At 42.6% G+C, this 13844-nt stretch overlaps 1 protein-coding gene across 2 annotated transcripts in view; it reads left to right on the top strand.

Moving 5' to 3' along the window:
* Nucleotides 1-12592, top strand: part of PDE8A (phosphodiesterase 8A) — a 155326-nt gene extending 142734 nt beyond the window's left edge. For both annotated transcript variants that reach the window (XM_045448645.1, XM_045448644.1), the window contains 2 exons: nt 10535-10664; nt 11269-12592. In XM_045448645.1, coding sequence (XP_045304601.1) covers nt 10535-10664; nt 11269-11375 — 237 coding nt within the window. In that variant the 3' untranslated portion in view covers nt 11376-12592. The remainder of the gene's footprint in view (nt 1-10534; nt 10665-11268) is intronic.
* Nucleotides 12593-13844: the final 1252 nt, after the last annotated feature.

Genomic DNA, 13844 nt, shown 5'->3' with positions numbered 1-13844 from the left:
CTGTGATAATTAAAACGGTAGGGTACTAGGACCAAAGTAGACATATAGATCAATGGAACACAATAGAGAACCCAGAAATAAACCCACGATTACATGATCAGTTAATCTATGACAAAGGAGGCAAAAGAATGAAACTGGACCACTTTCTTTCACTATACACAGAGACTTGTGAGACTTGAAACCATAGAAATCATAGAAGAGAGCACAGCCAGTAGTCTGATATCAGCCATTACATTTTTCTTGTTATGTCTCCTATGAAACAAAAGCAAAAATAAACTATTGGGACTACATCAAAATTTCTTTGCAGAGCAAAGAAAACAATCAACAAAACTAAAAGGCAACCTACTAAATGGGAGGAGATATTTGCAAATGACATCTGATAAAGGGTTAGTAACTAAAATATATAAAGAACTGATACAACTCAATACCCAAAAATCAAATAATGCAATTTAAAAATGAGAAGATGACATGAACAGACATTTCTCCACAAAGAAGACATCCAGATGGCCAAGAGACACATGAAAAGAGGCTCAACAATCACTCATCATCAGGGAAATGCAAATCACAACTACAATGAGATGTCACTTCACACCTGTCAGAATGGCTAAAATCAAGAACACAAGCAGTGTTGACAAGGATGTGGAGAAAGAACCATCTTGCGCTGTGGGTGGGAATGCAAACTAGGGCAGCTACTGTGGAAAACGGTATGGCTATTCTTCAAAAAATTATATAAATAGAATTACCCTATGATCCAAGAATTGCACTACTTGGTATTTACCCAAAGAACAGGAAAATACTAACTTGTAAAGATATATGCACCCCGTGCTCACTGCACCATTATTTACAATAGCTAAAATACGGAAGCAACCCAAGTGTCCATTGATAGATGAAGGGCTAAAGAAGAAGTGGTGTGTATACACACACACACACACACACACACACACACACACACACGCTGGAATATTATTCAGCCTTAAAAAAGAATAAAATCTTGCCATTTGCAACAACATGGACAGACCCTAAAGGCATTATGCTAAGTGAAAATCAATCAGAAAGACAAGTACTGTATGATCTCACTTATTAGAATCTTTTTTTAAAAAAAAGACAAAGAGCTCATAGATACAGACAACAGGATGCCTAGATGCCTAAACTAGAAATGGATGAAAAGAGTCAAAATGTACAAACTTCCGGTTATAAAGTAAGTCCTGGGGATTCAATGTACAGTATGGCGTCTGTAGTTAACACTGTATTGTGTATTTGAAAGTTGCTAAGAGAGTAGCTCCTAAAAGTTCTCGTCACAAGAAAAAGAAATTCTGTAACTATGTGTGGTGGAGGATGTTGACTTATTGTGGTGAGCATTTTGTAGTATATACCAGCTTGGAATCATGTTGTAATTCAATTATACCTCAATTAAAAAAAAGAAACACTTTTTAAAATGGCAAATATAGAAGTTTTTTTTCCTTCTCTTAATGTCTGTAAATACACAGGACTATTTCCAGCAAAAGTGAAAACATTGCATTGTAGAGTACATGTGACAGCTGTAACATAAAGGATGGGAAAAGTGAAAGTGCACGGATGCAAGGTTTCTAAATCCTACATGAGTGCTAGTTACAAGGATAGCTCGGGGCCGCCTGGGGGGCTCAGTCGGTTGAACATCTGACTCTTGATTTCGGCTCAGGGCATGATCCCAGAGTCGTGGGATCGAGCCCTGTGTTGGGCTCTGCACTAAACGTGGAGTCTGCTTAAGATATTCTCTCTCTCTCTCTCTCTCTCTGCCCCCCTTCCCCCATTCGCATACCCTCTTTCTCGAAAAAACTTAAAAATATCTATTAGCCGAGTAGACTAAAAAGTGAAGGATATATATGGTAATCTGTGTTGCTTAGTAGTTAATAGATATAATGGAACTCTAAAATATATTAAAACATACAAAAGTGGCAGGAAAAGGGAAATAGGAATGGGGGGGGAGGTAAAATGGTAGCCCTAATGCTAATCACATCAGTACTTATATTAAAAGTTAGTAGACTAAACACAAAGAGTTCATCAAAATGGGTTTTTCTTAAAGCCAACTGACTACATGTAGTCTACTGAAGACACACTTAAAATATAAAGGATACATGCAAAGACAGAAATGAATGGAAAAAGATATATCATGCAAATTTTAAATATAAAAAGACTGGAATGGCTGTGTTAATCTCAGACAAAATAGACATCAGGATGAAAATATTACCAGAGATAAACTGGACACTTCATATCGATTAAAGGGTCAGCTCTATAGGAAAGCATGATAATTGTTAAGTGTGCATAATAACAGAACTTCAAATAAATGAAGCAGAACTGACAGAGAAGCAGACAACTCTGTAATCATAGTTGGAGATTTTAACACCCTCTTTCAGCAATTGATAGCACATCCAGATTAAAATACCAGTAAAAGCAGATAATCCACACACTATCAATCACCTTACCTTAGTTAAATATTCATAAAACCCTACACCCTAAGTGGGCAGAATATGCATTAAGTACGCACGATATGTTCGCCGGCATACATCATACGTTGGGGCCACAGAAATAATTCAGTACATTTAAAAGAATTGAAATCATACAGAATATATTCCCTGGCCACATAGGAATTAAATCAGAAATCAGTAACATATCTAGGTAGATGCCAAATATTTGGAAATTGTACAACACATTTCTGAATAGTCCATGCGTCAGATAACAAGGGAAATTTGAAAATATTTACAATTAAATGATAATTGGGGTGCCTTGGTGGCTCAGTCGGTTAAGCGTCCGACTTCGGCTCAGGTCATGATCTCGAGGTTCGTGGGTTTGAGCCCCACGTCGGGGTCTGTGCTGACAGCTCAGATCCTGGAGCCTGCTTCGGATTCTGTGTCTCCCTCTTTCTCTCTCTGCCCCTCCCCCACTCACATTCTCTCTCTCTCTCTCTCTCTCTCTCTCTCTCTCTCAAATAAACACTAAAAAGAAATGATAATGAAAATCGATCAAAATTGTGGGATGCAACTAAAACAATGATTAAAGGGATGGTTACAATCTTAATTTATTATTATAGAAAAGGCCCTAAAAAAATCCCATTTACAACTGCACCAAAAACAAGAAAATATCTAGGAATAAACTTAACCAAAGAGGCAAAAGACCTGTACTCCAAAAACAGTAAAACACTTGTGGAACATATTGAAGACAACACAAAGAAATGGAAAGACACTCCATGCTTATGGGTTGGAAGGACAAATATTTGTTACATGTCGATACTACCCAAAGCAATCTACAGATTTAGTGCAATCCCTATCAAAATATCAACAGCATTTTTCACAGAACTAGAACACAGTCCTAAAATTTGTATGGAGCCACAAAACTCTCCTAGTAGCCAAAGAAATCTTGAACAGGAAGAGCGAAGTTGGAGGCATCACAATTTTGGACTTCAAGTTATATTACAAGTCTGTAGTAATCAAAACAGTATGGCACTGGCATAAAAATAGACACGTAGATCAATGGAACAAAACAGAAAACCCAGAAATAAACCCACAATTATGTGGTCAATTAATCTCCAAAGCAGAAAAGAATATCCAATGGGAAAAAAAATGTTCAACAAATGGTGTTGGAAAAACTGGACAGCCCATGTAAAAGAATGAAACTGGACCACTTTCTTTCACTATACACACAAAAAACCTCAAAGTGGATTAAAGACTTAAATGTGAGACCTGAAATCCTAAAAATCCTTGAAGAGAGCACAGGCAGTAATCTCTGACATTGATCATAGCCACATTTTTCTAGAGATGCCTCCTAAGGCAAGGGAAATAAAAGTAAAAGTAAACTATTGTGACTGTAGCAACATTAAAAGTTTCTGTACAGCAAAGGAAACAACAAAACTGAAAGGCACCCTACTGAGTGGGAGGAGGTATCTGCAAATGATATATCCAATGAAGGGCTAGTATCCAAAATATATAGAGAACTGATACAACTCAGTAACCAAAAAATCGAATAATGCAATTAAAAAATGGGCAGAAAACATGAACAGGCATTTCTCCCAAGACATACAGACGGCCAGCTGACCCATAAAAAGAGGCTCAACATCACTCATCATCAGGGAAATGCAAATCGCAACTACAATGAGATGCCACCTCACACCTGTCAGAACAGCTGGACTCAAAAACACAAGAAGCAACAAGTCTTGGTGAGGATGTGGAAAAAAAAAGGATTCTCTTGCACTGTTGGTAGGAATGCAAACTGGTGTGGCCACTGTGGAAAACAGAATAAAGTTTCCTTAAAAAACTACCCACAAAATACAAAAAATACTCATTTAGAGGGACATATGCACCCCTATGTGTATTGCAGCATTATTTACAATAGCCAAATTACAGAAGCAGCCCACATGTCCCATCGATTGGTGAGGATAAAGATGAGGTCACACACACACACACACACACACACACACACACACACACACACACAAGAATATTATTCAGACATAAAAAAAGAAATCTTGCCACTTGTGACAACATGGGTAGAGCTAGACGGTATAATGCTAAGTGAAATCAGTCAGAGAAAGATACCTTATGATCTCGTTCATATGTGGATTTTAAGGAACAAAACAAGCAAAGGTAAAAGACCAAGAAATAGACTCTTAACTACAGAGAACAAACTGATGGTTACCAGAGAAGGGGAAAGAGGGGCTGGGGATTAAAGAGTACACATATGATGGAAAAAACATGAAAAGAAAAGGCCCTAAAGTTAATGACTTGGATTTCACTTAAGACTGGGGTGCCTGGGTGACTCAGTTGGTTAAGCATCTGACTTTGGCTCAGGTCATGATCTCACATTTTGTAAGTTCGAGCCCCATGTCGGGCTTTGTGCTGACAGCTCAGAGCCTGGAGTCTGCTTTGGATTCTGTGTTTCCTCTCCGTCTGCCCCTCCCCGGCTCGCACGCACTCTCTCTCTCTCAAAAATAAAAACATTAAAAAAAAAAAAACCTAAAAAAGACAAAAAAGAAAGTTATAAATGTAAGAGCAAAAAATGAGGAAATGGAGAAAACAGAAAAAATTAACAGAGCCAAAATTGATTCTTTGAGAAAATTAAAATTTGCCACTACCTAGCTAGAATAATCAAGGAGAAAAAGAGAACACACAATTTGCCAACATCAGGAATGAAAGAGGTATTGTCATAATAAATCTTACAGATATTAAAGGATAATTTTTTTAATTGTGAACTTTATACCAACAAATTTGACAACCTAACTGAGATGGAAAAATTCCCTTTAAACTATAGTTTACCCAAACTGACAAGATAGAGGAATAACCTGAGAAGGCCTGTGTTAAATTCTTTATCAAAATTTACAGGGCATCTGGGTGGCTCAGTCTGTTAAGGGTCCAACTTCAGCTCAGGTCATGATCTTGCGGTTTGTGAGTTCGAGCCCCGCCTCGGGCTGTGTGCTGACAGCTGGGAGCCTGGAGCCTGCTTTGGGTTCTATGTCTCCCTCTCTCTCTGCCCCTTCCCCACTCACACTTTGTCTCTCTCTGTCTCTGAAAAATGAATAAACCTTAAAAATTAAAAAAAAAAATTTACTATTAAAGATTTTCCCACAAAGAAAATTCCAGGCACAAAAGGTCTCATTGAGGAATTGTGTCAAACATTTAGGAAAGAAATAATGCCAGTCTTACCACATTATATTAGAATATAGAGAATGTGGGAATACTTTGCAACTCATTTTATGAAGCCATTATTCTGCTACCTAAACCTGACAAGGACAATACCAGGAGACAACCACAGTCCCTTGTATCCTATATCATGAACGCAGATGCAGAGATACTTAATTGAGCGGTATATAAAAAGGATTCTATCTCATCATAAATTAGAGCTTTTCCCCAAGAATTCAAGGTCGACTTAGTATCAGAAAAATCAATAATCACATGCTAATTAAAGGAGGGAAAAAAAAACATGTTAATAGATGCAGAAGAAGCATTTGACAAAATTCAACATTGATTCATCAAAAAGAGACTTAGCAGACCAGGAATAGAAGGGAACTTAACCTTAAAAAGGGCAGCTACAAACACTTAACAGCTGACATTATGCTTAATGGTGAATACTGAATACCTTCTCAAGGTTGGAAACCAGGGAAGGGAACCACTTCTGTTGAACACTGTATCGGCTGCCCTAGTCAGTGCAGTAAAGCAAGAGGAGAAAGGTACGAAGAATAGAAAGAAATTTTTTCCTATTTGCAGAAATGACATGATTTTTTTTATAGTGAGAGCTCTAAGGAGTGTACAAAACAATACCATTAATAAGGATTTGATTTAGCAACGTCATAAGACAAGCTCGTTATATAGTTGTATTTTATAGACTAGCCCAAAACACTGGGACAATGAAACTAAATACCAAATCCCATTTACATGGTAATAAAAAATCTCGGAATAAACTTAACAAAAGAACTCCAGTCCTTTACACTGAAAACCACAAAATACCACTGAGAATTTAAAAAGAACACCTGCGAAAATGTAGAGATATACTAAGTCTACAGATTGGAAGGCTCAATGTTGTTAAGGTACAGCTTCCTCCAAATTGATGTGTATACATCAATACAATTCCAATAAAAATGCCAGCAGGGTTGTTTTGTTGTTTGGGGAAAGTTTTGTTGTTGTTTGCAGAAATTGACAAACGGATTCTAAAATTTATATGGAAATGTGAAGGACCTTGAATAAGCAAAGCAAACTTGAAAACATTGGAAAATTTACACCGTTTGGCTTTAGAGCTTAAAGTAAGCCAGTGTGGCACTGGCATAAAGATATCAGATACATGATGGAACAGAATAGAGGTCCCAGAAATAGACCACATCTATATAAACAGTGGGGAAAGGAAAAATTTTTTCAGCAGGTGGTGTTGGAATACTTAGATATCTCTTCCAACAAAAATGAACCACAACTTCTACCTCATACCAGAGACATACCGTTTCACAGTGGATCACAGACCTAAATACAAAACCTTAAACCATAAAGCTTTTTTTTTTTTTTTCAACGTTTATTTATTTTTGGGACAGAGAGAGACAGAGCATGAACAGGGGAGGGGCAGAGAGAGAGGGAGACACAGAATCAGAAACAGGCTCCAGGCTCTGAGCCATCAGCCCAGAGCCTGACGCGGGGCTCGAACTCACGGACCGCGAGATCGTGACCTGGCTGAAGTCGGACGCTTAACCGACTGCGCCACCCAGGCGCCCCATAAACCATAAAGCTTTTAAAGAAAAACATAAGAGAACAGTCTTGGTCGTTTAGAATTGCACAGAAATTTATTACGTACAGAAAACCACCACCACAGAAAGAAAGGTTGAGAAATGAGAATCAAAATTCAGGACTTATGCTCATCTAAACACAGCTATGAAAATGAATAGGCACGCCTTGCTGGAAGAAAATACCCACAAATCCTATCTGACAAACGACTATATTCAGAAACTATAGCTCCGTAATAAAAAGACCAGCCGCCTAATTTAAAATGGCCAAATATTTTAACAGACTCTTCGCAAAAAGATATACATGTGTTTACCTTTACTGGAGATATTTTTACATCTTCATAGGACTTGGGGTTACCCTCTGGCTTCTTTTCCCATCAACCTGACAGGTTCCCTGTAGCATTTCCCATAAGCCACATCAGTACTCCTGAGCACTGGCACCTTGGGTACCTGGGGGTGTCTGTGGATCTCCCTCATTTTTGAAGAGAGCAGTTTTGTTTTGCTAGTTCCAGAATTCCCCGTTGACAGGTTCTGTCTTTTAGCTCATTATGTGAACATTCCACCGCCTCCAGCCTCCAGTGTTGCTCCTGAGAAATCAGCTCATCATCTTACAGAGAATTTCCTACAATGAGTCAGTTTTCTCTTCCTGCTTTAAAAATTCTTCAGTTTTGGCTTTTGACAGTTGGGTTACAATGTGTCACAATATGGTTCCTTTGGGATTTATCCTATTTGGAGTTGTTAAGTTTCTCGATTTGGGAGATGTATGTTTTCAAGGGATAGCAGTTTATGGCTGTTTTTGTTTTTCAAATAATGTCTGCTCCTTTCTTGCTCTCCTGGACTCTGATAATGTATATTATTGGTCCATTTAATATCATCCCGTAAGTCCCTTAGGCTCTTGTCACTTTTCTTCACATCTTTTTTCTTTTTTTTTTTTTTTTTTATATATTTTTTTTCAACGTTTATTTATTTTTGGGACAGAGAGAGACAGAGCATGAATGGGGGAAGGGCAGAGAGAGAGGGAGACACAGAATCAGAAACAGGCTCCAGGCTCTGAGCCATCAGCCCAGAGCCTGACGCGGGGCTCGAACTCACGGACCGCGAGATCGTGACCTGGCTGAAGTCGGACGCTTAACCGACTGCGCCACCCAGGCGCCCCATATTTATTTTTGAGACAGAGAGCATGAACGGGGGAGGGGCAGAGAGAGAGGGAGACACAGAATCGGAAGCAGGCTCCAGGCTCGGAGCCATCAGCCCAGAGCCTGACGCGGGGCTCGAACTCACGGACCGCGAGATCGTGACCTGGCTGAAGTCGGACGCTTAACCGACTGCGCCACCCAGGCGCCCCTTCACATCTTTTTTCTTTCTCCTCCTCAGTCTCAATAATTTCATATGTCCCGTCTTCAGATTTGTTTCTTCTGCTGGCTCACATCTGCTGTTGAATCTAATGAGTTTTTTAAACCTTTTTTTTTTTTTTTTTCCAGTTCCAGAATTTCTGTTTGGGTCTTTTTTGTAATTTCTCTTTGTGGATATCCTTATTTTGTTCATATATCATTTTCCTCATTTCCTGCAGCCCTTTGACCATGTTTTCCTATTGCTCTTCGTGCATATTTAAGATGGGAGTTTCAAAATCTTGGTTCAGTAAGTCCAGTGCCTGTACTTCTTCAGGGGTAGCTTCTGCTAGCTTCTTTTCTTCTTCTGAATAGGCTGATTTTCTCCCTTTTCTTTGGCCTTGTGTTGAAAATTGGACATTTGTTGGCGGCCGGGGCACCTCTCCCAAGTCTTGGCAGTTTGCTTCCTGCCGGGAAAGTCCTTTACTGATTAGCCGGGCACTCTCCCAGCCCTGGGATCAGCCCCACCTGCGGGCTCAAGTTCCCCTCAGGTCGTTTCTGACCAGGTCTTGTCTGGGCCTGTGTGGGGCCCTCTCCCTTCCACAGTATATACAGCTGCTTTGGAACGTCGCAGTTGCCCAGAGTCTTCTCCCAGCTTCTCCTTGGTGCCTCACGTGGTATCCTGAAGGTCTCCGCCCATGATCTCTTGCCCCAGGCATGTGTGTCTGTCACCCCATGCAGCTGCCCCCCCCCCCCCCCCCCCCCCCGCACTGGCCATTGCTTTAGCACGAGAGCTGAGTTAGGTGAAACAGAGGCTGGTCCTTTGGGCAGCTGCCAGGTAGGTTACAATCATGCAAACAGGATCAGCTCTACTCCCTCCAGTTTAAGGGGAGCAGCTGGGAACTGGGCAGGGGACAGGGTGGGGCAAGGGTGAGTAAAAACACCATGGCATTTGCTACCATTTTGAATGTGGCTTTTCTTGACTGGGCTTTCACTTGGTTGCTGTAGACCTTTGACTGGTTTCCAGAGTTCCTGTTAGGTTATTTTAGCCAGTGTGGTGATGGTTGATGTTTCCATGGGGGCGGGGATGAGGGCTTGGAACATTTAAAGCCATTCAACTGCAGTTTCTTCCCGAATACAGTGGGGTTAGGCGGAGCCTGTATAAGACCGAGGGATGGCTCCACCCCTCCCAGGGTGTCCGGGGCCGCAGCTCCTTCAGCCACCGCCCCCTGTCACCCGGCCCTGCACATTTCATTCTGAGCTCCCCACCAAGCCTGTCCCCACGTCACTGACCTGCTGGGGGTCCCCTCCAGTCCCCCTGCCCCTCATGTGGCTGTCTGCCCTTAACTGGCTCCAGCAGTGACCTACGACCCTTTGAGTCCCCACTGGGCTCCAGGAAGCCCCCCTGCCTCACTGTACACATCCCCTCACCCTCCTCCAGGACACTTTGGCAAAAAAGAGACTTAAAAAAAAAAAAGCTTCCTTGTATCTTTCAAGATAAACTTGCCTTTTTCCCCAGGATATACATAAAAACTGTTCATCCCAGAGGGGTTTTTGTTTGTTTGTTTGTTTTAACCTCAAGGATCTCAAGGGTGTTCATAACCTTTTCAAATAAAATGACTGGCCTGAGGTGAGAAGCAGCCACCAGCCCCTTCTTTATGATGGGGGTTGATTTCTTTCTCACCATTGCAGGCCTGGTATGGGAGGACGGCCGCTGTGTGTCCACATGGGGATCTGACAGGAGCTCCAGCAAGAGGCTCCAGGTGTTGGAAATGAGGGCTGGGAAGGGGTCCTGGGGCCCTCCTGGCACAGAGCCACCTTGCTCTGGGGACACCTGTTACCTGTGGCCGGGCCGGGTTCTGGCGGCTGCTCCCAGCAAGCTCCAGGGGGCTGCCTGGAGAGGCCCCCTGCAGGGCTGCTCCGAAGTGGACCCGCACAGCAGAGCGTCAAAATTTGGGCATTTTCTGCTTTACAGACGGATGAGGAGAAGCAGCAGGACTTGCCCGTGGTGATGCCGGTTTTTGACAGAAACACCTGCAGCATCCCCAAATCCCAGATCTCTTTCATTGACTACTTCATCACGGACATGTTTGATGCCTGGGACGGTAAGACCTTTTACAGCGCATTTCCCCCAGTAACGAAATGGGGAGCCGGATGTTGAGTAGCAGATAGTGCATCTGGTTCTAGAGCGTGTTTGCGGGCTTAGACTTTCGAGGAGGACCGACGAGAAGAAATGAGGCCTCACCGAGGGCCCCTGAGGCCGGGGCGCTCTCTGCGCCCCGCTGGTTAACTGCCCCTCCCGCAGGGGTGTCCGGTGGGCGGACTCCGCAGCTTCGCCCTCTCCGGCCGATTGTTCCCCACCGGCCCACAGGGCAGTGGGACAGGCGGGAGGGGATGGTTAAGTGAAGCGGAGCCAGAGGCTGGGGGGGAGACAGAAGAGCCAGTCCCGGTCACGGCCACAGGTGGGGACTCACTGTCTTCCTATCCCCCGCCCCTTCAGTGCTCCTTATGCTCATTAGCACATCCGCTCCTTCCTGCGTCCCCTCCCAGAGCTGGCGGTCCCCGTGTGGTCTCGGAGGGGCTGCCGGGCATTGAATAGGGATTTGGCCTCGGGAACCCGCAGCCCCTCCAGCTGCTTGTCCAGGGGCTTGCAAACACCTGCTGTCACCAGGGGCGGGGAGGGGGTCACATCCCTGTCTTTCTCCCCAGCCTTTGTCGACCTGCCTGAGCTAATGCAGCATCTTGACAACAACTTCAAATACTGGAAAGGACTGGACGAGATGCAGCTGCGGAGCCTCCGGCCGCCCCCTGAATAGCGCGGCCCGCCGCCGGTTCGAAGCTCCGTCCCTCTGCGCGCCGGGGGTTCCCGCACGCACCCAGATCCCCGGTCCTTTCAGTATTAGGGCGAACAGGGCCCAAGGCTGCAGAGCCTGTGAACACGCGTGGGGACGTCGCTGGCCTCCCGTAGCCACCGGCTGACGCCATCGCCACCAAGTGTCCATACCCGGCCGGCGGCGGGGGGCCTCTTCGGAAAGTCACAGGAGAACGGGTCGGCGCTGGCTTTCCTTACAGCGACCTTGGCGTGACCCTGCAGACGACATTGATGGATTTCTTGTTGCAAACAATTTCTCTCAACCGTGTCCAGCACTTAGGAACAGCCAACGGCAATCGGAGCTTTAGCAACTTTTTTCACATCATAGAAGGTGCAATCACTCACTTTGGAACACTACTGAAAGTGACTTCTCTTTTGAAACTGAGTAGCAAATGAAAAATACAAAGAAATTTTGAAGTTGATTCTTAAAGAAATTTTGAAGTTGATTAATATCAATTAAAAGTTTTATTTATTTTATTAGAAGTTCAATATTTTCTATGAATTTTAAAATACTTCAAAGCCAAAGCCAACTTTAAATGCCATGACCAAAATTACGATTCGTATGCATTAAATATGTATTACTTGGGTGTACAGACTTATTTTCATAATGCAAATTAAGACTATAAAATGACACATTTTTACTGCACTACAGAAATACTTGTGTATGTTAAACTCGTTTCTGATTGAAGCTAATTGAGAAAAGCTGTCTTTTGTGGGGGGAGGGGGGTCTGAGTCTAGAGCATGAGAGGAGAGAGACTCCTGTATAGAAACCAGAGTTCTGAAACTGCTCTAGCCATCTGATGAGCTTGGTACTCCCCAAAGTACACGAAATTAAGACCTAACACTTTTTTCCTAAAATTTTATCATTGAATTCCCAAAAGTCTGCCTTATTTTATAGTGTTTCTACAAGATATTCCCTATGCGAGAACAAAAATGGAATATTTAGTGAAATGACATTTTATAACCAGTCTGTTTTCATCTGAGGTGGGAATCTTCAATTCCAGAAATTGATAAAGGTTCTGTATCTTCCGTCTTGAGTAAGTGTAGTACCGTGAAAAATGACACATGATGACACATGATGTCAGAGTGTTTGTCACCTCATTTTAAAGTTGTATTTTTTTCCCAGGTAAAAATGAAATTAAACTATTTGTTTTTAAGAAATCATGCGTCACCTTTTCTTTGGAGTTTTAGGATATTTAACACGATTTCATTTCTTCTCCCTCTAAATAAATAAGATACCTTTATATTCCAGAGAAGATTAATAGTTAAGTTTTTCAGGGTCACAGAAGAACAGATGATACGTTGAAAACTTCTCACCACTGATACCCATTCACAGCTGGGAGGGCTGGCCCCTCAGAAGGCCCTTTTTTTCAGGGCGCCTGGGTGGCTCAGTCCATAGAGTGTCTGACTCTTGATTTCAGCTCGGGTCACGATTTCACAGTTGGTGACTTTGGCCCCTTGTCAGGCTCTGTGCCGACAGCAGGGAACCTGCCTGGGATTCTCTGTCTCCCTCTGTCTCTCGCTCTCTGCCCCTCTCCTACTCAATGCATGCTTGTGCTCCTCTCTCAAAAGTAAATACATTTCAAGTTAAAACATCAAAAATGTTTTTTAAAAAAGTCCCTTTTTCTAAGGGAACAAAAGCCCGTTTTCCCGTTTGAAGACATTTGACCTAAGTTGGCAACCGTGGACCAAGGTAGAAGACAGCCCTCTCCTCCAGGTGCCAGGAAAGAAAAGGAAGTTACCCAGGTGAGCAACTCAACCATCATGAGGTAGAGAGCAGAGCATGTAATATTTGGAACGTGCGCCACCCAGAACCAGGAACGCCAGGATGATATGAAAGGGACTTTAAGAGGAGTAGGCCTAACATGAAGAGAGAAAAGCAGCAACAGAAACCATAAGGTGTAAACCACGATAGGTTTAAAAATAAGTATATTTGAAAAAGAACCAAGTAGACATTCTAGATACAAAGAATATAGTCATTGGAACAAAACTTCACAGGTTGAGCAGAAGGCCAGCCGTAACTAAAGAAAGAACTAGTAAATTGAAAGCCTTGAAGCTACTCCACATGCAGCACAGAAGTTTAAAATGAAAGCAAAATTAAAATATGGAAGGTAGAATGAAATACTTCAAAATGTGTCAAGCATGAAACAAAACATGTCTAAATTAGGAGATCCTGAATAAACCGAGAGGCACTCAGGATTTAACAGACACACACCCTCGGATTTAAAGGGGACACTGAACCCCAAGGAGGATAAGCAAAACACATCCACACAACTCAATGTGGAGCTCCAAGAGAAAAACCTAACAGTTGTGAGAAAAGACCGATCACTTAACAAGGCAACTAGTGTTAGACTGCCGTCAGACTTCTCATCTGCCACAGCCAGAAGACAAAGCAATAACATTTTCAAAAGAT

This window comes from Leopardus geoffroyi, chromosome B3 (assembly GCF_018350155.1).
Source record: "Leopardus geoffroyi isolate Oge1 chromosome B3, O.geoffroyi_Oge1_pat1.0, whole genome shotgun sequence".
Taxonomy (NCBI): domain Eukaryota; kingdom Metazoa; phylum Chordata; class Mammalia; order Carnivora; family Felidae; genus Leopardus; species Leopardus geoffroyi.
The sequence above is the reverse complement of the archived record's forward strand: the minus strand, read 5'-3'. Positions and strand labels throughout refer to the sequence as shown.